Below are 27,464 nucleotides of genomic sequence, written 5' to 3'. Positions count from 1 at the left end.
TGTGTGCCCACACTATATTTATGAACAGTAAATATGCTTATATAATTATCTTTATGGTATAGAATTTTCATAATTAGTGGGGTTATGGTGGCCTATTGGAAGTGTCCATGATAGTTTTAGTGTCTAACCTCACCAAAGGATGGGGTGTTTGAGGGAGCATATAGATCTACCTGCCGAGTCATCAGCAGCCATTTGCTGGCCCTCCCTGGTCTTAGCATGGAGTGAGATGGGACTTGGGCACTGATTATATATACGGTCAGTCGCTAGGTCTACCTGCCGAGTCATCAGCAGTCACTGGCTGGCCCTCCCTGGTCTTAGCATGGGGCGAGAGGGGACTTGGCCACTGCACTGATCATATATGGTCAGTCGCTAGGTCTACCTGCCGAGTCATCAGCAGTCACTGGCTGGCCCTCCCTGGTCTTAGCATGGGGCAGGAGGGGCTTGGGCTCTAATCATATATATGGTCAGTCTCTAGGACACTGTCACTGTCCCTTGTCTCTGCCATTCATGAGTAGCCTTTAAATTGATTACAAACTGAAAGGTTACAGAAATGAGACGAAGTTGTATGAACCTTTAATGAAAAAGGAAAAATTCTTACATTACATCACACTGCATATGGAGACTTGGAAACTTTACTTCCAAGAGTATCAATATTATCATAAAGATGCAAGTCTACACGATTAAAATCAACAATTTAGTATGAATGACAATTTAACTAAAATAAATGATAAATTTCTTAGTTATGGTATAAATGTATAATTTACAATGGCATGGAAATTCAGTTGTTGGATGACGAATAAACATGTTCAAATTCTCACTTTCAACATTTCCTTAAGGGGGGTTTACACGGTTGAACGCTTCGTCGAACCTGGTTGTCGTACCTACGTGCCAAACAGTTCGAAGAGGTGGAGTCAGTCACAAATGTCAGGCAAGAACAGACATTCTTCGAACCGTTTGACAACAACCAAATGTCCCGTTCACACGTTCAAACATCACTTCAAATGTCTGTCGAACTGCGTTCGATCGTGTAAACCCGCCTTTACACTCAACACCTTTTGTAAATGCACCTTCTGGTGCCTCCCTCTGAAAACTAACCCCATTGACTAAGGGGGATGCATTAGTTACAACCTTAAGTGCTGAAAAGATGGAGGAACAAAACCTAAAACCTATTATCACAATGTTTAAGATTTCACCAATAGGTATTTCAAGATTTACAAAATGTTAATTTTAACAAAGTACTTTTAAGTTTTGATACAAATCAGTCCTTCAAACCCTTTTCTATTAAGTGAAACAAGTGGTAATGTTCAGCACCACAATTGTAAAAAAATAACTTTCAGGTTGGAATCTAATGTCTATGACATTCCTTTTGTGTGGCATGGACAAATTACCCTGTTCTTAAATCATCAACCAAATTCTGAGTATTATAAATGATAAGGCAAAACAAAGGATTTTCCATGTAGAAATAACACCAATCAAATTTACTCATTGTGCAAAATTGTTACATAATGAACATTAAATTTAGTTGAGACAAAGTTATAGCAAATTTAGTTGAGACAAAGTTATAGCAAAACACCAGATAGGCACCAAAGTGTACTATATTTTCCTAGATAACAAAGGATGATAGAATTGATGTTTTCAGCAGGTTGGAATGTATCTGATAATTCTAGAGTAGCTTTAAATACTTAAAACTGTTAAAAAAAAGGTGAATATTATAAAAGCAATGTACAGTACAGTATTGTAATTGACAACATGACTGGCAATTTTCCAAAACGTTAACTCCAAAATGATTATGCACTCTATGCTTTACAAGCTTCTTTCAAAGCTTTTTGACAGGAAGGTATATCATGAGGTCCCTAATAATAAACATATCAATTCAAAACTATTAAAACAATTTTGGTTGTTCGTGTAAGAGGAACACCGTAGTCTCGGAAGAATTTCTGAAGCTTGAAAATGCAACAACTGGAGGTCTTCAAAATGCAAAAAGTCTGATTCTAACCCTCTGTACATTTTAATCCATTAACAAAATGATAATTGATACACCAATTAAAATTAATGACGACAAACATTTCAAACATCACGGCTATGCTGAGGTAGTCTCTCAATCTTTTTTTTTTTTTTTAAAAAAAGGATGCCTTGGAATTACCCCCTCCCCCTTAGAAACCCCCCCCCCACAAAATAGTTACTGTACTTTGATTGGTGTTCAGCAATATATACTAACCTGTACAACTAAAGTATTCCTAAAGAAAAACCCATTTTCAATTCACAGAGTAAACATGATCATTATATATTCCTGAAATTATAAATTGCTATTCACCATATCTCTAGTTAACATACAATGTTGTACAATCCCAGGATTAGGTCATAAACTCTACACTGCGACATTATAAAAAGAATTGGTGTACATTTAGAATCACAGCTCTGTACAAAATTTCTATAGATACTTTGGTATATGAAAACTTTAGTATCAAATTGTAATTCATTATGTAAGGCTAACGTTACCTCAGAGGCAGATATTCAGTACTTTTGAGTATTTGGCCATAATCAGGAGAGCAAAACATCACATAACTTAATTTAAAACTAAACCCTCAAATCCATCTACTTAACTATTCAAGACAAATTCCATTATATATATACAGGCATAACTTACTATAAGACCCCCCCCCCAGCCTATGCAATAATCTTCCCATGAAACTTGCATTAAGAAAAGAGAACAAAGAATAATTTATTGCTCATCCAATCCGCAATAATTGCTATTCTGAGGTAAATAACTTCAAGTCAATTTCTTCTTCAATTCGTCTTTATCATCAACATACAGTATTTTTTTTTTGAGATATGTTCCTTGAAAAATAAAAATTCACAATTCAGCACTTTAAATAGCCCTGTCATAATATACAGTACTTGTTAATGAACTCGTTCATAAAGTTAACGGTACTTTTTTGTGCTTTGTACAAACACTCGCACAGAGAAGTAAATATACAGGCACTCGCACAAACCCAAAGACACACACACACACGTGATCGCACACAACTAAAATTAATAAAACCTAGCCTAAAGTGAACTGTTCAGTAACTTGACCGCCCGGGCCATAGGTGCAGACTATTTCAGACTGGTTGACATGATCCGATGTGAAGCCTGTCATGTTGTTGGTGAAATCGACTTGGTAAGCTCCTTCTATTGCACTGTCCATTGGCTTATCACCTTTGGTAGACTGAAAAAAAAAATGGATCATAAATTAAAATTATCGATTTATTTCCAGACAAGACAAAATTAAACATTTCTCATTCCATCTAAATTTTTTTTTTTTTTATTGCATTAACTGTACTTCCCTCAGAATTAATGTGCTAAAGATATTTTTATCTTTTAAAATAATGTAGATGCCTAACAATAAACATAAATAAGAAGAATATATAAGCCTACTTTCAAAAAGGGGGATATTTTCATATGCGAAACATACATGCAGACATACACCAAGGCACTTCCCCCAATTTTGGGGGGTAGCCAACTTCAAGCAAATGAAACAAAAAAGGGGACGACTCCTCTCTATGTTCCACCCAGCCTAACAAGGGACTCAACCAAGTTCGGCTGGTACTGCTAGGGTGGCACAGCCCACCCTCCCACATTATCCACCACTATGCAAAACATGGTCAGGTAATAGATATAGATTAGAATTATGAATTATATGCATGGAAGCTTCACTCCAACTACTATACATTTTTCTGGAACATAATAAAGTTCTCAACAGTCCAACTTTCTGTGATATCTGATGTTCATTAGGGCAGGATGCATTGATTCTCCAAACATAATTTAGATCAATGGCGGCATATCATAAAAACAGGAAAGGAGAAAGAATGTACCAATATTGTCTCTAATTTTAAGGGTAGAAGAGACTCTTTAGCTGTGGTAAGCAGCTCTTCTAGGCGGTAGTGCCATAGCCTCTGTACCATGGTCTTTCACTATCTTGGGGTAGAGTTCTCTTGCTTGAGGGTACACTCGGGCACATTATTCTATCTTATTTCTCTTCCTCTTGTTATTTTAAGTTTTTAGTTTATATATGAAAGATCTATTTTAATGTTATTGTTCTTAAAACATTCTATATTGTTTCTTTCTTCTCTTGTAGTTTATTTTTTCCTGCTGGAGCCCTTGGGGTTATAGCATTCTGCTTTTCAAACTAGGGTTGTAGCTTAGCTAGAAGAAGTAGTAATAATAATAACAACAATAACAATAATAATAATGTACAGTACTTAACAATTAATGGAAGGCACACTGCCATAAAAAAATATGAGGGTTGCAGGTCTAAACTAATGAATAGAAGCTCCCTAATTTGTTCAGTCCTATCCTCATAGGCCTATGTATGTAGTCAACATTGGCTACCTAGGCCTGATTTTGCTAGCTTATTCTAAGGTCTACATCATTATCCACAGTAACTTAATATAACAAATTTTAAAGGTAATTTGCATTTTTCCTAAAACCTGAATCCTTTAAAATAGAGAACATGGCTTCAGCAGAACTGGATCGGCCATTGAATTTATTAAAGAGGTAGTTAATGCCCCACCCCCAAAACTACAGCCATTGAATTTATTAAAGAGGTAGTTAATGCCCCACCCCCAAAACTTCAAAGGACATTGGTTTGTTTAGCTATGAAAAATAAGATACTATTTACCTTTAAAACTTATTTATTCCTACTTGTATACAAATCTTCGTCCTTTAAAATAGGGAGACTCACTGATTGGAGGGTTGGAAGTTCCCCTGAACCTAACTGATTGGATCTTAATCTTCCGAGGAAGTGTCAATCTACATGTTCCTGTATGGAAGTGAAGGAGATGACTTCAGCCACTTCCTATGTTTATTATAGGGATAAATAGACTGATAGGACCTGACCTATCCATGAAGATTGGTATGTGGTCAAAGGAGGTATCCGGATCCCTTCCCCCAAAGGAGATAGCAATGCCGAATATACCCGGCGTATGATGATCAACAGGTTCCTCCGCCTCATTAGGGGGGATGGGAGAGATACTTCTCTAGATTCTAAAGAAGGGGGGTCAGAAGTGTAGCTTACCAGCCAAGTCATATCCAGCGAGTAATGCTTTGACCACCACTTCCGTCCCCAAGAGTGGGCAAAAAGAATGGAGGAGAAGCATCAGCCATTCTACCTTCATTTCACTTATAGTACATCTATATGTTACCATAGACAAGATGCTAACTGTCCTGCATGGGAGCTGGGCTTGCTACAAAACTAAGAGCAGCCACCACAGAACAAAGCAAAAAAGTGTCAAGGACATTGTGGATGTACTCCCGTAGATTAAGCTGTGAAGGTGGTCTGTTTTTCACACATCTCGCCCTTCAACACCTGGCTGACTGCATGATTCCTCTTAAAGGCAAGGGTGAGGCTGATATCCCTGACTTTGCGAGCCAGGTCCTAGCTGGTACCTTAACTCTCTCAGCTGTCGAGGGGTATGCTTTAGGGATTGTCCCACAAAGTCAGAAAGAGATCGTGTTCCTGACAACTCTTTCTACGTCCTGCCAGTAGTAAGGAAGTCACTGACACTGATTCAAGAATTACATCCTGGCTCTGACTCACAAGATTCTATATTTGAGAATGCTAATACAGTAGCAATTCCTGTTTCAGGTTTTTTTTTTTTTTATCAAAGAGGATTTAGTCCTTTCTTTGTTACAAAAGTTCAAAATATTGAAGCCGACATGGGTTTGAATGTGGACGAGGTGCAAGGTAGTAGGTTGGCTAAGGTCTTCAGATAGAATTACAGAACACAAAAGCAATCGCCACCCAACACTTCTCAAAGCGATAAGAGAAGATATGGAAGACTCCAACCTGGGGTCGTGCCCCGATGGGTTCTTTGATTTAGCAACGAAACCTGGCACAAAGCTAAGGGAAGCCTCGTTCCACCCCTCAGTGTGGGATACAAAGGCAGAGAAACTGCAACTCGCTTACTACAGTATTTTTGTCATTGCTAAGGTAGTGAAAGACAGTTTTGAGTTAGAACTCCGACTGACGACCTTCTCAAAGACTCGAACGGGTACGCATAAGAGCCTTGAGAATATGAGTCGTGTCCCATGCCTGGAGTTTGAAGTTCCATGGTGGGGAAGCTTGCTCGAAGCTCATCGCGAGCATAGACAACTCCCACGAGAAGAGGTCTATGCCCTTCAGTTGAAAGACCATGCTCAAGGCCGAGCAGTAGCTTCTGACAGCAGCGAATGAGAGGAGCCCCTTTCAATGAAGAAAAGGAAGTCTGCCATCTTTGCTAGAGATGTTCCAACCAGAGAAGATGGCTCACTTTCCTAGGTGGACAGCTGCAGAGGACCTTCGCAGGCACATCTGCAATGTCTCGCAAATAGCTTTTTGCTAGGAGATGCTGGAAAAATCCAACCATGAAGTTCTAGTGACTTCATGGATTGGTGGTACCTCTGAAAGTGAGACTGACAGGGAAGAGTGCCATTATGGTCATTCTCTTGGGAGCTTGAATAGTGCTAACAAATCGAGATACCACTTAGCATGTGGCCATCTTGGAGCCACCAGTCATCCTGACAAATCAGGCTGAACGGCAGAAAGGCGTCTAAATAATCCCATGGGTGTTGGAAGGTGAATTAAAAAATGGCTTATGGGTCTTGGAACAGGGGAGAAAAATCACTAGGTGTTTCCTGTTTAGCCACATGGTGAACAGAAGCCTCTCACTATAAAGAGATGCAAGGACTACTCCGACCTCCCAATTTGCCATGGGGTGTGCATTCCTCTTTCCAAGAATCTACCTGGCTGACAACTCTATAGCATGAAATACTTCCACAAAGAGCATATGACTAGTCAGTGGGATTGTGCCACTTGATGTAAGCTAGTACAGTACTGTTTATACCTAACAACACTTCAGAGTGCCTCCTAAACATTCTTGGAATACTTGCAATACTAGAAAGGCTGCTTGCATTTCCAGGATGTTAACGCGCATATACCTCTTCTGACCACACCTGTGAGACAACCAGGTTCTTCAAGTTTGGGTCTCACTCTTTCTATGCATCTGAAGACACTTGCATAGTTGAGTGGGACGCCCCTGGTGACGTTTTCCTGGTTGAGTTAATATCGTCCCAAGCCTCCTGTTCCACTGAAAAAGAAAGGAAAGAGAGATCCCTGGAGGCTGACCAGTGATAATTCAAACGGCACTAAAAAGAGCTCTGGTGGAGGCGCTCGTCAGGAACGAGCTTCTCCGCCGAGAAAAGGTGGCTGAGAAGACTCTGCCAGTGCTGAGCTTGTATTTCTGTCTTCGACAGAAACGGTCACGCTACCTCCATAAGTTTGCTGATGCGATCGTTAGATGGAAAGACTTCGCTGCTGCCGTGTCTGTAAAGCATGCCAAGTGCTACAACCTCTACTTGAGCAACTGATTCTAATTTCCCACTTCATCACAATCCCCAAAATTGACTAAAAGCAAAAAGTCTAATCTCAATCCTGTAGCAAGTGCCCCATGAAGGAGGCCAGTATCAGCCAATCGTTGAGATATATCAAGAGACAAATCCCTTGCGGGTGAGCCCAAGTGGTTACGAAAGTGAAAACCCAAGAAGCAGGTATATAATACGAAGTAGATAAAGAAGCAGAGGTACTGTACTTTCGAAAATACTGATGCATGGGTACTTGAAAATATGTATCCTTCAGATCCACCAAAAGCCTGACATATTATTCCACACAGAAAGTACTGTTTCCAACCTGAACTTCAGCTGCTGTCTAAACTCATTCAATGGAGAGAGCTCGGCTGTAGAAGCCCGGAGATCATTCTACCTTGATTTGAGTATTGTTCTCCAGTACGGTCTTCAGCTGCCATATCTCATAATTAGACAAAAACTTGCTGTCTATTAAATTTCTTATTCTAGATCTTGATATTATACTCTGGCACTGTTGTTCACTTAGTTCTTTTTGCATGCTGCATAAGATTTCTCATAATTCTGACCGTCGTTTTCTTTGAGATCTAACTATTGTACCATAATGTACGTAGTACTAGGTATGCAGTTAATTTCAACAGTCATGATTTCTCCATCATAAGGCTCAAAACTACACAGTATTCTATTAGTTTTATTCCAGATGTGAGCAGATTGTTAAATGATCTTCCTAATCAAACAGTTGAATTGGTGAATCTTCAGAACTTAAAACTTGCAGCAAATGTTTCTATGTTGGACATGCTGACATGAATATCTCTTCATAGTTTATATATGAAAGATCTATGTTAACGTTGTTACTGAACTAAGATATTTTATAATCATTACTTCTCATAAAGTTTATTTATTTCCTTTCTCCACTGAGATATTCTGCTGGATCCCTTGGGCTTGTAGCATCCTGCTTTTCCAACTCGGGCTGTAACTATGCTAGTAATTATAATAGTGATCTATCCATCAGTAATTTTAAAAATACCCGTACACTACTGTATAGACAAATATCAGTAATCCCCTCAGTACAAGAATGGTCTCTTATTAAAGGCTAAAGACCTCATCTTTCATTAGGGTTTGATCAATACCTCACGGGTAATTTAATAGATCTCTCAACCACTGCACAAAGAAGTACCTAATTTGCAATACATGGTTCTACACAATACGTTATAAGAAATGAACTAATAGAATAATTAAAATCTTCTTACCTCACGGAACTTCTGCAGGTATATCTTCAGTGGTTCAACGTAATTCTCAAACCCTAGCGCATTCATTGCCCATAGAATATCCTCACCATTGATGGTCTTTCTCTTTTCCTGGAATGAAAATTCACTCAAGTTCAAAGATCTTCGAGTTGTCAATTTGTAAAAATTGGTAAATATTCAAACAGAACAAGCCAATAAAGGTTATTAACATGTACTGTAGATACGACATTGTGTGAGAAAAAGAAAAACTGTAATGATTATGATGAGTTTAAAATCCACACAAGAAACATGGCAGTCCAACAAATTACATTTTTCATTATCACAAAGATTAATAGTAAAAGTGACGAATGAATCGGTAAACCCCATGTAGTCATTCATAATGGATTTTATTGGGTTTTGCTGAATGCAGAAGATAGGTTCTGCTATATTATCAACTTGAGTTTTCTGGTCTTAATTTTAATAAAAAAAAAAAATGAATAAATGCATGAAATATGTTGACCTGCAGTATGTATATACTTGATATGCTATTTGATTCAATGCTTCTTGTCTAATTTCTCCCTTTCTAAAACATTTCTCTAATTCTTAACTATAGTTTAGACCAACTTGGCTATGTTTTGTAGTTGTAGCAAGAAAAAATAAATTTATTGCTCAACTGAAATAGTAAGATTTTCCTAAATTTCTTAAAACTATTTCAAGATGAAAAATAAAGTAATACGGCACACATACCTGATGACAGCGGTCTGAGGCTTCGCTCGTCACAAAACTTATGAATTCACTAACACATTCTTGAACGCACTCTCTTGCATCTTTGGCGATCTGTTGGTTTAACATTCTTCATTACAAATCTTTCTCAGTCTCGGTTCTTATATTAACCTTCATATACCCAATGACAATTTCCTAAGAAACAACATATTGCCATAAAGATAAACTATAATAATCACTTATATTTGTAATATAAAATGTATATATATCTATCCAGGCAGTGAGCTAATTGGATAAGCAATTAATTACATTACAGAATGTTAACCCTTTTACCCCCAGGCTCTTTGGAAATTTTCAACTCTTAACCCCCAAGGGGTTTTTTCTTCCCCAGCACATTTTGCTGTATATTTTTTTTAAATTGCTCTAACAGCCTTAATTTTTGTCATAGAGAGGTCAGGTTGGTCTCATTCTCTTGGAAAGTGCCTGATTTTTTTCAAAAAAATTATCTAAAATATGAAAAAAAAAATTTTTATAGCATTTTTTTGCAAGGACGTACCGGTACGTACATGGGGGTAAAGGGATAAGTTTTGTGAAATGTACCAGTACATCCTTTGGGGGTAAAAGGGTTAATGAATTCAGAACATACTACAGTACTGTATTGCAATGACTTCCACTACACTTGCAAGTTGATATTCAAACTATACTGTACAAGTAGGTCCTCAACTTACAAACATTCAGATACAAACACAAATCCAACTGATAATAACAAAGATAAGATGAAGAAATACAGTGATAAAATTAATATTATATCATTTAATAAAGTAAGCATGAGAACATTTGTAATATGATATCTATTTCATATGGAACCCGACTATTTGTTGACTTTTGTGGCTGGAAATCATAGGCATGGAATTCAGGTTAGGCAAACCCGAAGCCAAAATGTAACAAAATCCAACTTGCAAACAGCTTCTTGGAACATTAAATATGCAAGTTGAGAACCTTATGTATAACTATGGATTACCAAGCACACAATCCATAAATTGTATTTCAATCACTGCCTAATATCCCTACAACTACTCTGATATGTAAAATAATAAAAAAAAAAATCTGAGTGATCATACCTTTAATCCACTTACCTTGCCTGTCCTCGGGATGCCTTTCTTCATTATTCTCGCTATGTTTGCAATGGGCAAGAATCTGTCTTGCTCACGCAAGACATGAGGCACATCGTCCTTCTCGTCGTCTTCGTGTTGGTGGCCGTGACCAACGTGGCTGTCAACAATATAGGACTCGGATGACAGGAACGAGGCTCCGAGCTCATCTTCAGGATTATCCATTTTTATTTACCGGTGCTTGAACTGGAAAAAAATTAAAATATCTGAAATTTTCATGATTTAGGAGGTCCATAACATATTGAACACAACAATTCTTATCTTTATGCTGTCCCAAAGCTTCTAAAAAGTTACCTAATGACTCATAATACCCAAGTAATCTTGGTAAAAGCATGAAAAGAACCCTTAGATCAATGTGAGCAAGGTTAACCATATTATGGATTCCACCTAAAAGTTATTCATATTTCACATAAATAAAAGAGAGCCAAGTACATTCAGTATGGCCAACGAAATAGCGCCAAGAGTAAATTTGTAAACCAAACATAATTTATACTTTAAATAACATCTAAATTATTGTTATTATTTGCTAAGCCACAACCCTAGGTGGAAAAGGAGGATGCGGATAAGCCCAGGGGCTCCAACAGGGAGAATAGCCCAGTGAGGAAAGGAAACAAGGAAAAATAAAATATTTTAATTAGAGTAACTTTAAAATAAACATCTATATAAACTATAAAAAAAAATTTAACAAAACAAGAGAAGAGAAATAAGATAGAATAGTGTACCCTCAAGGGAGAGAACTCTAATCAAAGATAGTGGAAGACCATGGCACTGCCCAAGACTAGAGATGGATGGTTTGAGTTTGGAGTGTCCTCTTAGAAAAGGTGCTTACCATAGCTAGTCTCTTCTACCCTTACCAGGAGGAAAGTACCCACTGAACAATTACAATGCAGTAATCCCTTGGGTGAAGAGGAATTTTTTTGGTAATCTCAGAGTTGTCCAGTGTATGAGAACAGAGGAGAATATGTAAAGAATAGGCCAGACTATTAGGTGTGGGTGTAAGCAAAGAAAAAATGAACAGTAACCAGAGAAAAGGATCCAATTTAGTACTGTCTGGCCAGTCAAAGGACCCTATAACACTCTAGCAGTAGTATCTCAACGGGGGTGATAGACGTTTCGCCGTCAGTCGGTTTCGCGGTCAATCACTTTCGCCCCCGGATGAAGTCGATTCACCGTCCTAATTGCACCAATACTTGGTGGAGTCTGTTCGCCATCAACATAGGAGTTGTTTCGCCCCCGTTATTAAGAAATGGACCAAGACGTGCAATTGGCAGTAGAATTATTTTTATTGTTTGTAAAGTCATCGTTAATGTAATTAAGACTAATATCACATTTTATTCTATTCTATGTACAATAATTTACATTATTTCCGTAGAAGATAATAAATTTAAAATACACATTAGAAAATACATGGCACAACTAAAATAAATAAATACATATCACATGGAAGGCCACAATTCTGGCAGTACCAAGAAGGCAGCAGCTCAGAATTTTTAATCAATTGCCTGTACACATCACGTGGCATGCCAGTACCCCATGTGCGATGCTGAGAGAGAGAGAGAGAGAGAGAGAGAGAGAGAGAGAGAGAGAGAGAGAGAGAGAGAGAGAGAGAGAGAGAGAGAGAGAGAGAGAGAGAGTGTGTGTGTGTGTGTATGTTTTTCAGCGAGCGAAAGGTAATTAGTGCAGTGGTTGTTTGTGTTGAGAAAGACCGATGGAATAATTGAGTTGTTTGTTTACAGTATATTTTTTTTAGCTAGTTTAGGACAGTGGGGAATGCCTGGAACGAATGGATTTTCTGATTGACTGTGGCAGGAGACAGTTGTTTGAGTGCTGGGTATTATTTTATATTTTTTACCAGCGTGGAAGTGAATATTTATTTTAAAAAAGTACAATTTTCTATATTTGCTGGGAGTGATTCTGAATGATTCTGATTATCTTCTACAGAAAATAGAATAGAATAAAATGTGATATTAATCTTAATTATATTAACGATAACTTTACAAAAAATAAAAAAAATTCTGCTGCCAATTGCACGTCTTGGGACTCTTAATAACGGGGGCGAAACAACTCCTATATTGACGGCGAAACGACTCCTATGTTGAAGGCGAACCGACTCCTATGTTGAAGGCGAACCGACTCCACCAAGTATGGGTGCAATTAGGACGGCGAATCGACTTCACCCAGGAGGGAAAGTGATTGACCGCGAAACCAACTGCCATGGCCAACCTACTACCTTTAAGGCAGAAGTACTGTACATTGTGAAATATTGCAAATATGGATAGGGATTTGCCTATTTTCTGAAATACAAAGTAAAGTTATTTAAACAACCTTTCAGCTACGCTTGGAATGGCCGTACAAGTTTGGTAACGTAATATTCACCTAGTGGTAGGTAATGAGGGGGACGAGGAACACATTCCCATTTGAGAAACTGCTAACCAGTTCTCTGTTCAGCGTAGGTATGAGAAAGTGGGGATTGTATTCTGAGGAGAAAGATGAGCCCTGTAACTTCCTGCAAGCCTGCAAGGACTGTCATTCGAGATAAAGAGAGGCCATTAGGGCTTATGCCTGAGCACGGCACGTTCAAGGTTTTAAAGGTCACTCATGTATGGCAGAGGCAAGGGATAGTGACATTGCCCTAGCAAGCAGGACAATGCCCTAGAGACCAAGGAGAGCCAGACAATGGCTGCTGATGACTCAGCAGATAGACCTATAGGCTCTCCCCCACCCCATTCTTAGCTCATAAGGATGGTGAGGCTGCAACGACCAAAGAAACTAATGAGCTTGAGGGGGACACGAACCCCAGTCTGGCAATCACCAATTAGGGACATTACCACAGAGGCCACCACAGCTAGACAGGTAGTATGAAGTAAAAAAAGTCGGTGCTACTACAGCGTGAGGTCTACCTCCCGTTAGCACTATAGCGTGAGGTCTACCGCTGAATTATTCGTCCCCCATAGATAAGACACATTTCATACATTTGTTTAAGCAATAAACACCCAATTTAAACATTTTAGAAATGTCTTAAAATGATAATTGGAATTTTAATTACAATGAAAAAAAAATAATAATGGTAAAAATTAACATGTTATCATATATTTCCATATTTATTCTAGCGATACAAAACAATAAACACTTAATTTAAACATATCTTAGAAATGACTTAAATAGATAATTGGATTTCTAATTACATTAAAAAAGGAATAAAGGTAAAAATAAACATGTTATATATTTCCATACATTTATCTTAGCGGTACACACTTCGTACATCTTCTAAGAAAGACAAATAGATCATTGGAATTTTTTCGCATCACCTTCTAGCAAAAATAAAGATGAGACTGGAACAGCTGACGACAAACACCTCGCATTAATCTCTTCAGAATCATCGTTTTAGCGTCCAACCACGATCGCTCAATTGCCTGTGTGTGTGCTCCTGTCGCTGGATCCCCATAATATTGCTGGTGGTTCACTGTAGAATGCTAGTACCCCATGGCATTTAGGTTGCGGAAGGTCCAAGCTTGTCGCGTGGTAGACCTCACCCTCCGCCTGGGTAGGCGACATATGGCGGTAGACCTCACGCTATAGTAGCACCAAAAAGTCCCTATTCCTGTGTTCTACCTTTCTCCCATTATAAAGAAGCTGGAGCTGGATTCTTTCAACAAATGACTGTCTGACTAGTGAAAATTTAGCCCATGTCTCAGAAAATTAAAGAGGGGGGCCACAATTGGCAATGACCAAACATGACCCCCCCTTAATGTACAGGGGAAATCGAGTCTTATGAGGGCCTATATCACTTCTTTATATAAAATGTATTAAAGAAGCCTTTTGGTGCTTATAATATGGTAGTTCTGTTTTGTGCTCTCCAAACATTATCAAGTTAGGAGAACAAACCTAGTTAAGTCAATGAAAAAAGCATCATGTTAGTGAAGTGTTTCATAGATGTCCATTACTGTAGCAACAATGGATGTACACAAGATATAAGTTGCTTTTTACTGTCATTCAATCAACGGAAAGGCTGTACCATGTCCAAAAGGAAGTGCTTCAACTACCTTACCGAGTCTCATTATTGAGTAAAAGATCAAAAATTACTTATCATTCAAGTAATCATTAACCAATCATGTAATCAAAGCTCGGACCTCAGCAAAGGCTATTCATTTCCGAGATGCAGTTGTACAGTACTTTGCCAAGTCTCTTCCAACAAATAACTTGAGTCACCTTGCTAAAATAGGATGAGACACGAGAATAGTTACAGATGGCTTCAAACTGTTGGAACCTAGATTTATGTCTACTTTAGGCTCCAGAGCCTTTAAATATGTGGCCCCGAGACTATATAATAAGCTCCCACGAAACATTCGAATGATTGAAGACATTAAGGCTTTCAAGAGGAAAGTGAAGACTTTCTTATTTCAACAGTCATACAACAGTGATGATTTAACAGTAAATGAACACTACGCGATATGAAACGTTAAATACTCTGAACGAACAAGGTAAAACGACAGTGGAGGTCCTGTAGAGAGTGGGGTTCCCCTGCTGTATGGGACCGGAAAAGCAGCCATCAAAGTAAGTAAGTACATATCCATTAACTTATTAGACTCATTAAATTTAAGAAAATTTCTTCTTTGTCACTTTCAATGGAAAAACTGATACAGAGATATTGATAATAAGAACAAACTACTGTATAACTCATAATCCTTCACATGGATTAAAAGTTATTTGAAATCTAAATTTGGCCAATTTGCAATAAAAATTAAGATATCAGATACAGTACTTTAATAAACTCCTAGTAAGAATAGTCATAAACATATAAACCGGTGTTGGTAAACTATTCAATATTTCATAAGAGGCATATGCTAATTGGAAGCAAATTAAACGGATTTTGGTAGTTAATAGGATGGCATCAGTAAATAATAAATTATAAATGTTGTGTACAGTAAGTTGTTACTATAATCTTAGAGACTCATTAACCACCGTAAATGCAAATAATTTTGTAGTGAATTCATAATATGGGGACATGTAGGTGGGGGTCATTTACACTGGGAAAAGCAATTGTTGAAAACATAGAGACACAGACAATTGCTTGCAAGACTACCTCCACCAAGGTAACGACCTCAGAAACTCATTCAACCATCTTATCCCCTCACCGTAATGCCCTATTCACATCATCTTCTGTATATTTCTGAACTTACCCTAATACTAAGAACTTTCCGCAGGGACCCTAGGGAGTAAAGGGTTGGACAACCCCACCTGCAACCTTTTCCTACTATTCAAAGGCCTTACACCCCGTTTCTAATTACTACTATCCGTGACATGATGGCCCTCTCCTACTACCACCATCATCCTTACCCTGTTCAAAACTGTCTCTACAACTGAAAACTTTTCAAATTTCCTCTTAATTAATCAACCAACCTTACAAATTAAAGGTTATCTACGGGACGACCAAGGGGAAGGCCCATGCCAACAAGAAGTGTTGGCTTTAATACAAACCGACTGACCGGGGTCATTCAGCGACAAGAACCAAAAAGTTACGCTATAAAAGCAAAATTGGTGTTAATGGAAAATCTGCCATACATTTAGGAAAATACAATGCCCTTGTATAGGTTAGGTTCACCAGGCTAACTAGCCAGTGAGGAGCCTTTGTATATTAGCGGCCATTTCCTCCCATGCGCATAGTAAATGGACACCAACTAATCTAAATGTCCCCACACAACCTAACCTACAAGCCGAATCCTTATCTAACATTGGGGGGGGGGGCTGACTCCTACCTTAAACTGCCGTATTCTTAGTCGGCCACCATCATACATACAGATGACTACTATCATACGCACACCCCGCCAGTGGACAATCCCTAAGGATTGGATGAAAAAATAGACCACTCATGGCTCTACCAGTCTTCGAAGCTTTTGTATATCAGCGGTCAGTTCCTCACGCATTGAATAAAAATGGAGATCAAATGGAGATCAACTAACCTAAATTTCCCCCCCCCTAACCTTACCTACTTACCTAACGGGGGGGGGGGATGCCCCCTTACACCGCTGTATTTTAAGTTTGACATAATAATGCATATAGGTGGCTGCTATCGTACATACACCCTCAGCCTCTTGTGATATACCCACTTTAACCAGGAAAATAAGCTGGGGTTTATGAAAGACGTAAAAGTAACTATTATACTGACATTGGAACGGGCATGTTTTATCGAAATTTCAGTTTCCTTATAGCTTTCATAGGTTAGGTAAACTACATTAACGAAGTAGGAGATCCTAGCTTTGCTAACCTACAGATTTGAACAGGGTCTGGTCTTTATTGTTATAGATTACCTTAAGCTAACTCATTAGAACATACATTTAGACAATGGCTAACAAAGGCTAACCTAAAAAATGGTTATTCTTCCATGTGACCTACCGAAATTTGGAAAATTTATTATTACCCAAAACAAAAAATAAGGTTATTGGATATAAGAATAACATTTAACATCTTCCATTGAATATTTCCTATATTAAATGTTAAACCTATGGTAATGGATGTAGTTACTTCACGAACAAAGATTATCTTTACATCTTTCAGAGTAAGATTACCTTTACATCTTTCAGAGTAAGATAATCTTTACATCTTTCACAGAGTAAGATTATCTTAACATCTTTCAGAGTAAGATAATCTTTACATCTTTCAGAGTAAGATTATCTATACATCTTTCAGAGTAAGATAATCTTTACATCTTTCACAGAGTAAGATTATCTTAACATCTTTCACAGAGTAAGATTATCTTAACATCTTTCACAGAGTAAGATTATCTTTGTATATCTTAGACTTGTTTTACAATCTCATACGACTCTACCATTTCTTAGGAGGTCACGAGGCCCAACAAAGAAAAGACGTTATTAATAAAACAAAGGTTAAAATATAGAATCCAAAGGTCTCATCGCCCCCCGGGAATCCATTGTCAATTCCTTGCCAAATATTTGGCCCTGGGAATGCAGAAGCAGAACCAGGAGTTGGAACCACGAGACTAATTTTAGGTTACAGAGATGGAACATCTTAGGACGGCCATTCATGGTTTTCCAGCCTATCTTTGGTTCTTCGGCCGCCCGTTTCCCGCCCACAAGACACCAATCAGCGCCCATCCTCCCCTAATAGCTGCTGAGTGAAGATTGGCAGATAATTATTGGCGCCAAACATGAAAAGTTACCTGAGATTGGACGAAATAACGGCGAGTACAGATTGGTCAGAAGCGGCCACTCACAGAGCGCCGGGCCGTAAACAAACCATCATTGGCTGTTACCTGGGCCTTTCTTACTCAAGCCAATTCTCGATTGGTTATTTTGGAATCAAATAGATAATTATTCTATTTTTAGGAATTACGCTTAGTGAGAATTAATCCAATCATTTTTTAAAAGAAAAGGAATAAATTAAATCATGACTAAGTTAAGTTTTCTTTGGAATGTGGTGTGACGTCATGAGAACAGCTTGCATCCTGTGGTGTACGATGATTACCAGCAAGAGAGGAATTATTCATGCGGGATTTCATTTTTGCCTCGAATCCAACCGTTCAGCTGATTAATCTTTTATTAGAATTCTATCACTTTCAGTTCCACGTTCTAGGATTTCAGCCTTTTTCTTTATTTTATCTATCTATCTACATTAGAAACAATTTACGTAGTTAAATGTTTGGCGAGGCTTGAAATCAGCGAACTGATTTAAAAAAAGAAAAAAAAAGGAACAGTTGTGTTGTGCTAAGTTACGATAAATCTACATATGAAACATTTTGTAGTGAATACTAACTCAACTAACTTCTTGTTAACTTAGTCACAGACATTGATAGATTACATGCATTCGGTGTCCTTCTACGACGTTACCAGCACTTCCAGTAGCGAAACTACGATGTTATGATAAGTTTGGGATATGTATCATAACATTGTAATTTGTACTGTATTACTTATGTTCTACAACTAAAAATGCAATTTCCATAGTTGATGAGACAAGCAAGGGGTCAGAATGTCGAGACAGGTAGAGGGAACGTCTTAGAGCAAGCCCGCACTTGCATTACCCGAGGTAATGTCTTGTAGGTTGCGGGTGAACAAAGGGTTTGGTGTAATCTAAGATACTCAAGCAGGTAGAAGAAGAAAGTCTCTCGTGATGAGATTGAGGTTAAAGACAGTAATTAGGTTTCTATATTGAATGCGTTGACCGCTGACAATTGAGTAATAAAGTTTGAAAAAATAAAACTTGCGTTTTATTACCAAAATAGTACTACACTACGACTGGTAAGCAGGTAGTGGAAGTGAAAATCAAAAGGGTCAGACCCATCTGTGCTTAAAGTGAGTGACCTTTGTTTTCGTTGTCATTTACAGTGGCTGAGTAAAGCGTGAACAGTTTAGCTTAGAATGGAAGTATGAGAACTCAGACGCCCGAATCTCAAATAGAATGTAAGCCTATTCATGTTCGGACTCTTGGAAGGCGAAAAATGCTCACAACGCGCTCAACCACATCACACGCACGCACACAAAATCGAGAGAGAGAGAGAGAGAGAGAGAGAGAGAGAGAGAGAGAGAGATCTTGTCAATGACATTTCATTTCACAATTAATATTTAGTAGAGAGATGAAAGTTAACTAACATAGCCTATATCTGTGCATGTGTTCAACATGAACACATTTGCTACAAGTTTGAACTTCTGAAGTTCCAACGATTCAGCTGTCTGATTAGGAGGATTATTCCACAATCTGGTCACGGCTGGGATAAAACTACTATATATTGGGAAGTACTCTCTCACACACACACACACACACACATTAACACACACTGTTTAGTAGTGTACATTAATAGGAATTATTGTATACTGTAGTGAGCAAGTTGTGGTATCACAGCTATGATGAAGATGATAATATGGTATTAACCTCGCTGTTTATACATGCAATTTTTATTTGTGTATGATAACCATTAATGCTGTTTATATATGAATGATCTATCTGCTTTCTCTTGGGCTCTCTTCTTCTTTCCTCTTTTGTTCCATGACCATAGTTTCTTGGTCCCAGACAATAATCAAATATTGAAACTTACTGTAGCCTCTTCTCTCGCCACTGGCCGTTACATAATCAAGCATAACGAAGGTACTTTATTCAAACTGCGGTTTGGTACGTGACGTACTTTCCGTCTCAACCCTCTCTTAGATTACCACTTGCAAACCTTCGAAGGGAGGGCAATGTCCTAAGCTGCAGCTACCACAAATCCAGCTTAATTTAAACTGGTTTAATCAGTGACCAGTCATCTGCACTCTACCGATATGTCGACACCGAATCGACGACTCGCGTTCCCGAAGGAGAGTCGATTAACTCAGCAGAAATCGATTTCAAGTTTTCAAACACTTCCGGTCGACGTGAGAAAAGGTTAATGTATCGTGCGCGAAATGAGAAGCTTTGTAAACATTATAGTAATTGTTATAAATGGAAAAAAGATTCGAACAGGTACACGAAATAACTCGATATCAGCTTTATTACATTTGACAGAAATCTTTATGTGCATTTGCTATAGTTTTAGACTCATGCTGTCATGAGTGATTAATAATAAATGTTGTCATAATCATTATTACTAATTGTTACAAACTCTGATCTCGTCGATAGTGTTATGAATTGATTTTGCAATTTATTTTCTGTAATAATTATTGTTTATTGAAGTAATTATCCACTTCTGCAATCGTGAAGAAAAGAAAATCTCGCATAGACTGACCTACAGGAAGGCTAGCTTTATTTCCACATATAAATTTTCATTAATGTTATATTTTCATAATAAAAGAGTGAAATGATTTGATAAATTATAATTTTACTTTACATACATACGTAGATGATATACTTAGAGACCGTGAGGGTAAACTAGTACACTTTCCTGGCCCGAAGGAAATATGAAACTCGTAGGAAATGAGCATCACTGTATCAACTAAAGTTGAAGAAAATATTCTTTTATTTGAATTAATCTCTCTCTCTCTCTCTCTCTCTCTCTCTCTCTCTCTCTCTCTCTCTCCTCTTTATATATATATATATATATATATATCATATATATGTATATATATTCATATATAATATACATACACACACACACACATATATATATATATATATATATAGAATAATTCAAATAAAAGATTAGACAATGGATCTCTTAAGAATTAGTTGTAGTAAATAACTATTTTATTTCTTTTCCTTTTTTTTTGCAAGTAAATCAAAATTAAATCTAAACAAATATAGACCGACACAGAAAGAACAAAATCTTGAAATGTATTATAAATGAAAACTGTGAAACCGACATAGTTCAAATATCAAAGAATATGAGACTGATATCAGCCAAGAATAAAAAAACTGAAATTAATATGGACACAATCAAGAATATGAGACGAGTAAGAACTAATGATAAATAAATAGTAAGATGTTATAGATGAAATACTAAACATATGAGATAAGAATAACCACCTAATGAAAGACACAAAAAAAATTAGATCTATGAGACTAATGATAAGTAAATGATATCTATGCACAGCCAGTCAAAAAGTCTTTTCACAACCTGCTGCCTTTCTTTCGTCGTAAGATATCTACTCCTACGTACATAAACAAATCAACTGTTTCTAATCTTCCACCATCCGAATAAACGTTAATTATTCCACCTTTCTGTTGTCATTTACCCTCACAACTTTAACTCGCAATTAACCTCTAACATTTTCACCAATTTCTGCAGTTTCTCTTCACTATCCCCAATCAATATTGTAGACAAGGTTCTTTAATGGTAAAGGACCTTAATTGTAGGATTGGAAATGTTTCTGACTCGCAATCCCAGAGTCGAGAGTTTTGGGGTCCACATCTTCTCACTCTCAGTCCTTGTGAGCTATGGAGGGAGTTTGGCTTGGTGAAACACGTGTAGAGTCCCTTTTAGAAGCCATTAATTGCCCCTCTCTGGTCCTAGCTTGGGTGGAAGGGGGGTTTGGTTGGTGAATATAATATATTATATGTCGTACATACGGTTAATCTCTGAGTCAATGTCCTTTCCCTTGTCTTACCAGCATTTTTCACATCTACATTGCCTTGAACACGCTTTATCGACATCATAACAAAACACAGGTTTTTTTTATCAACTTTTTCTCGTACCATACATTCTCGGTATCCTGTATATGGGCTCTATTTATTCTACCGGAAGTTTTTAAGTCACTTTCATGTCATTCACAGCCTTTATCCTGCACCACCAAACCTATGAAAAACTTACAATTCATATAAACGTAAGACGACTACACTAGACACTTAGATATATATATATATATATATATATATGTGTGTGTGTGTGTGTGTGTGTGTGTATGTGTGTGTGTTCACATACATTCTCTACAGCCACCTGCTGTAAGGGAAAACTGCTTATCTGATATATATAAACACTTACCCGTTGTGTAATTTGATGTCTGTTCGGCTTTCCACAATCTTACAATGTGCGTTTGTTAAGTACGCGTGATTAAATGATAACAGATATCAGTGTCATGCAATGCTATCATAGTAAACTATAAGAAAAAATAATAGTTACCTTCATCTCTTCAATCGGATGTTAACGTCTGGAACAACTCTATGATACTTGTTTTACTAATGCCACATGTAAGAACAATTTCACTGACTTGCTGATAACACTGGTACGACAGTTTTGTGCTAGTGGTACGATACTCGGAGAAACTTATGCCTCAGCTGGCGGACGTTCGCAGAAAGGAACTGCCACCACAACGTCGACATCTGACGTCACACGAGCTCTACTCCACTGGATAGTAACCGTACGAAAGTATTTATTTTTATCCCCAAAAGATGGCGCTTTTGCAAAACATTTTTTTTCTTTTATAATTTTTTTTTTTTCAATTCTGTTATTTTGGAACGCTTACATTGTAATTCTGAATATATAAGTGACGATACGTGATGAAAATCTAAACAGGATTGAAGACCTTCACATACAGCCTAGAAATGAATCTTGAGAGTTTTACGTAAGAACAAACAACGGCGTAAGATCTCACACGCGTACCTTGCTAAGCATACATCATACAGTAGCCAGCGTTGAAATAAATAATGAATAAACTCCAAGTGACTCATGGTCATGACATTTAATGCTTGTTAAATATGTCAACAAGTTTAAGATGCAATCGAAGGATTTATTTTTAATTTACCAACGTGGTCCTTCAGTCCATTTGTTTCGAAAAGTAATTTTTGGGTCAAGGGGAAATCCTGCAAGAGATTGAATTTAGCAGCCTAATAGGTATTCTCTCTCTCTCTCTCTCTCTCTCTCTCTCTCTCTCTCTCTCTCTCATATAAGTACATACTGTATAGCTTACATCTCTTTTATATAATAAAAAGCAAATTTCTGACTATTTACTGTATCATCATCATCATCATCAGCGGTAAATAGCCCACTGCAGGACAAAGGCCTCAGCCATGTCCTTTCACTCCATTCTGTTTATGGTCTTATTACACCAATCTATACCCGCAAATTTTCTTAGCTCGTCAATCCATCGTCTTATCTTCCTTCCCCGGCCTCTTTTTGCAATCTCTAGGGACCTATATCTGTGAGTGTATGAGAGAGAGAGAGAGAGAGAGAGAGAGAGAGAGAGAGAGAGTTAACACGTAATGAGTATAACTATCACGCGAAGACAGGATAAATGAACATCTCGATTGAAACTAATACTTTCATCTTATTGAGATCAATAAAAATTGTTGCTAAATCATAATAACTTGGAATCCCCATAAGGTCAGCTTCTCAATGACCTCTGGTAAGAAAAAGGATTCAAGAAAGGAAAATTAGTCATATAAAGTCAAATTTTGACTTTTGGTTCCTTAAATTCATACTATTTGCATTTTCTCTTGGTAAAATCAACAGGTTTATACAGTGGGCTTTTGGCCAATTAATACTATTGTTAGTAATGAGCCAAGGCACTATTTGTGTATCATTTTTAGTCTGAAGTTTTATACGGCTTTGTTACCTCCGCTAACGAAGTTCGGAGGTTGTTTATTTTCGTCCCTGTTTGTCTGTTTGTTTGTTTGTGAACAACTTCCTGGCCAGAATTATGCTCTTAGTGAAACTTTCAGGGATTAATATTTATGCCAAGACGCGAAATTGATTCAATTTTGAGAGTCCTAGGTCAAAGGTCAACCAAAAGGTCGACCGAATTAACCCTAACTGGCCCCAAGTTCGCGCATGGCGGTCTCACAGACTTCAAACATACCTAAGGTCTATATTGATTCTGGGGAAGATAAGCTGGTTTCGAGAAGTAAGCTGTCGTGGCGGAGGGCTGCACTCTGAATGATTTTCTAGTTTTTTTATGTTTTACCGAAATAAGATAAAATACATTCTGAGCATAGGCTATTCTGTAGTATTATACTAACTGAGAAATTTTGTTAATCGAAGTATTTTTCGATGTAAGCTACGGTCATTATCATTATTCAAACATTTTTTTCAAAGGGGAAATGACATAGAAACCACCACCAAAAAAAAAAAAAAAAAAGGTAAACATGTTATTTCCTGACTCCGTTTTCCATAACTGGGAGTTATTCTTTTACTCCGTTTTCTATAGCTGGAAGATATTTCTTGACTACGTTTTCTATAACTGGAAGTTATTTCTTGACTCCGTTTTCTATACCTGGGAGTCATTTCTTGACTTCGTTTTTAATAACTGCGAGTTATAGAGTTCTTGGCTCTATTTATTAATAGAAAAAGTATCAATTCATAAAAAGGAAAAATAAGAAACTTTATTGAAGTTCGTACTTTCGTTTTTATGATAGCATTGACTACAGACAAGTTTATAGGATAGCGCAGAAAATGGTACTAATTTTTCTTATCTGGTAAACTCGTTTTCTCTATGCTCCAGGCTACATATTCTTAATGCCCTCGAATATATGAGGAAATGGGGGATTAATTTACGTTCTTAGATAGTCAGAATAGAAATGTACATAAGACTAGTTACTACTAGGTTACCTGAATATGATAGATTTAGTAGATTTGAGAACGAAGCCATCAGAAGGATATTGGGAGTTGAATGGCAGGACAGGATTAGAAATGAAACTATAAGAGAGATTACTCAAGTGCCATATATGGATGAGATCATGATGAGGGGTAGATGGAGAGGGTTTGAGCATGCTCTTCGCAATCCCCAACTGGGCTCCTCAAGGCACCGGAAAAGTTGGATAACTCGGCCCTCATGGCCGAGAACTATGAAGCGTGAAGTAAGAGATGAATGGAGAAGCATTGATTTAAAAGCTCAAGATAGAGACAACTGAGGAGATCTAACTGAGGCCCTTTGCGTCAATAGGCGTAGGAGGAGATGATGATGAACTGAATATAAGATTATTAACACTAAAAACGTCTAAAAATGACAAGCTGGTTTTAGAACATTTTATGGATGAAACCGATTATTTGATGATGATGATAAGACACTGTTAATATAAGAATTCCCAAAACATCATCGATATAACACTCATGATCCATAGGTCTTCTATTGATGCTGATAACATCAACAAGCTATTTGAGAGGAATAAACTGAATGGATAAATTTCTTCAAAACACACACACACACACACACACACATATATATATATATATATACATATGTATATATATATGTATGTATGCATGTGTGGGTGTATATATATATATATATATATATTATATATATATATATATATATATATTATATACATATATGTATATATATATATATATATATATATATATATATATATATATTAGTATATATATATATATATATTACATGTGTGTGTATTTGACAGAAGAATTACCCATAGCCATACTAAAGACTTGTCTAAGGAAATTTCCATTTAAAGTAAAACATAGATATTATAATGCATAAACAAATAATCTTCAGAATATCATTGATTGTTATAGGTAACTTACAAAACCCTAAGGCATCAGCTAAAAAAAATATACATATATATATATATATATATATATACATATATATATATATATATATATACATATATATATATATATATATATATTACCGACATACATTTTAGTATATATTAACTGAACACCAAAAATGACTATGGAAAAAAAAATATGGTAATAGAAGAAGACTCATATCATCATCATTAGCCGTTACTAGTCCAATGCAGAAGGAAGGCCTCAGACGTGTCCTTCCACTCGCGGTTGTTTAACATATTCCTATGCCAATCTATATGTATAGTTTATTTATTCCCTTTCCTCATTGGGCTATTTTCCCCTATTGGAGCCCTTGCAGTTGTAGCATCCTGCTTTTCCAAGTATGGTTGTAACTTAGTTCATAATAATAATAATAATGATAATAATAATAATGATAATAATAATAATAGTAGTAGTAGTAGTAGTAGTAATTTGCTAATTTTAAATAAACCATATGAATAAGGCAATGACTAACTGCTTGGAAGATTGGGAAACTATGAAATAAGAAGAATGGCAGGCATAGTAAAGATTACAGAGGTGACAAGAGTGTCACGAATGAGATGGTATTAAGGATGTATGGTGGGGAAGGAGTGAGAAGAGCTTGGGAGGAAACTGTAAGGGGAGAAGATCGAGAGGGAGGCAAAGAATTAGATGGCCAGATAAGGTGAAGGATGATATGGAGAGAAGAGGTTTGGTAGAAGAGGATGCCTTTGATAGATGACATTGGAGAGAGTGCATTAGGCAACCGACCCCTCAGTAATAATAATAATAAAAAAAGTTTTATTACTTTACGATTAAAATTGTGGCCCTATGATTGATGACCGGAATTTGAACTTTTGTTTAACCTTGACCTTGGACTCGACCTTGACCTTCAACCGGAACGTGTATTAATTAGCGTGGATTTTCATACTTTCAGAGATGAACCAAGTTTGAAGTCTCCGTGACAACGATGTCCAAACTTATGGCTGATTACGTGAATTGGACATTTTGCTTGACCGTGACCTTGATTTTGACTTTCCAAAATTTAATAATTTCCAGCTTTATACGTAATAGTATATCCCTGTAAGTTTAATTGCTCTACGATTAAAATTGTGGTCAGGAAGCTGTTCACAAACAAACACATACACACAAACAAACTTCGTTGTGGTAATAAAATTATGAATTGATAGAGATTAGGAAAGACCTTAGATCACCAACAAGAATGACAATAAACGAAGCTCTAATGGGAGATTTCAAACAGACGATTATCCTCGTTCACTTTCAGCCATTGTCATAATCCTTCCGTTTACTATACCCCGTGAGGACCGTATAGCCATTGTTTTTGACGTATGGGAAGTGCCATAGCCTCTTTGTATCCTGGCTTTCAACAGTGATTAGATAGCCACTATTAATCTTAAACTCTCTCTCTCTCTCTCTCTCTCTCTCTCTCTCTCTCTCTCCAAACTAATGAAGATTAGATTGAAGCACAAATTTAATTAATTCATTCAAATCAGTTATATAAAAAAAAAACATTCGAATAATCTTAAAAATAAAAATATAGAAAGTCAAAAGCAAACCCCCCCCCCAAAAAAGAAAAAAAATCATGATCTATGATAATTTACGAATGCCATAGTACAATATAGGATTATACAAAAACTAGGGAGAAAGTTGGTCTTAATTTCATCTTGTTGACATTAACTTTCCTCCTACGCTTATACAGCTCAATCGATTGTAGGTAATAATAAACAAGATAAAAAACATTATCCAGAACATGTATTTAATAGCATGACAACTTTTAAGTTAATTCATCAATTGTAAAGACACCTCTAAGACTTGCTTCAAGTGTCTTAAACCACTTTGATCTTCCTGAACAGTTCCACCCTGTTCGTAATACTAGGCATGCAGTTAACAGACAGGCCCTCTCCATCATGAGGTTCAATACTACACAATATTCTAGAAGTTTTATTCCAACTGTGACCAAGTTGTGAAATGATCTTCCTAATCGGGAAGTTGAATCAGTGAAACTTCAAAAGTTCAAACTTGCAGCAAATGTTT

At 37.0% G+C, this 27,464-nt stretch overlaps 1 protein-coding gene across 4 annotated transcripts; it reads right to left on the bottom strand.

Moving 5' to 3' along the window:
- Positions 1-558: 558 nt before the first annotated feature.
- LOC137621603 (uncharacterized) lies at positions 559-22,231 on the bottom strand. Of its 4 annotated transcripts, none has more exons than XM_068352024.1 (5): positions 22,041-22,231; positions 10,448-10,684; positions 9,351-9,440; positions 8,628-8,735; positions 559-3,208 (listed from the first exon to the last, which is right to left on the bottom strand). In XM_068352024.1, exons 2-5 carry the CDS (start codon positions 10,661-10,663, stop codon positions 3,044-3,046), a joined length of 579 nt encoding a protein of 192 aa, XP_068208125.1. In that variant the 5' UTR covers positions 10,664-10,684; positions 22,041-22,231; the 3' UTR covers positions 559-3,043. The 4 variants fall into 4 exon arrangements, with proteins under 4 accessions (XP_068208125.1, XP_068208126.1, XP_068208124.1 ...); XM_068352025.1 differs by lacking the exon at positions 22,041-22,231 and adding an exon at positions 21,903-22,007; XM_068352023.1 differs by lacking the exon at positions 22,041-22,231 and adding an exon at positions 17,676-17,807.
- Positions 22,232-27,464: the final 5,233 nt, after the last annotated feature.

This window comes from Palaemon carinicauda, chromosome 28 (genome assembly GCF_036898095.1).
Source record: "Palaemon carinicauda isolate YSFRI2023 chromosome 28, ASM3689809v2, whole genome shotgun sequence".
Classification (NCBI taxonomy): Eukaryota; Metazoa; Arthropoda; class Malacostraca; order Decapoda; family Palaemonidae; genus Palaemon; species Palaemon carinicauda.
Note: the sequence above shows the minus strand (reverse complement) of the source record. Positions and strands in the feature narration are given on the sequence as shown.

Excerpts from the sequence above, each read along its gene's own strand:
- LOC137621603 (XM_068352024.1), bottom strand. The coding sequence starts at position 10,663 with ATGGATAATCCTGAAGATGAGCTCGGAGCCTCGTTCCTGTCATCCGAG. Across the intron at positions 9,441-10,447 it reads GCAAGGTAAGTGGATTAAAG|ATCGCCAAAGATGCAAGAGA; the intron begins GTATGATCACTC and ends TTAAACCAACAG. Across the intron at positions 3,209-8,627 it reads ACCTGCAGAAGTTCCGTGAG|TCTACCAAAGGTGATAAGCC; the intron begins GTAAGAAGATTT and ends TTTTTTTTTCAG.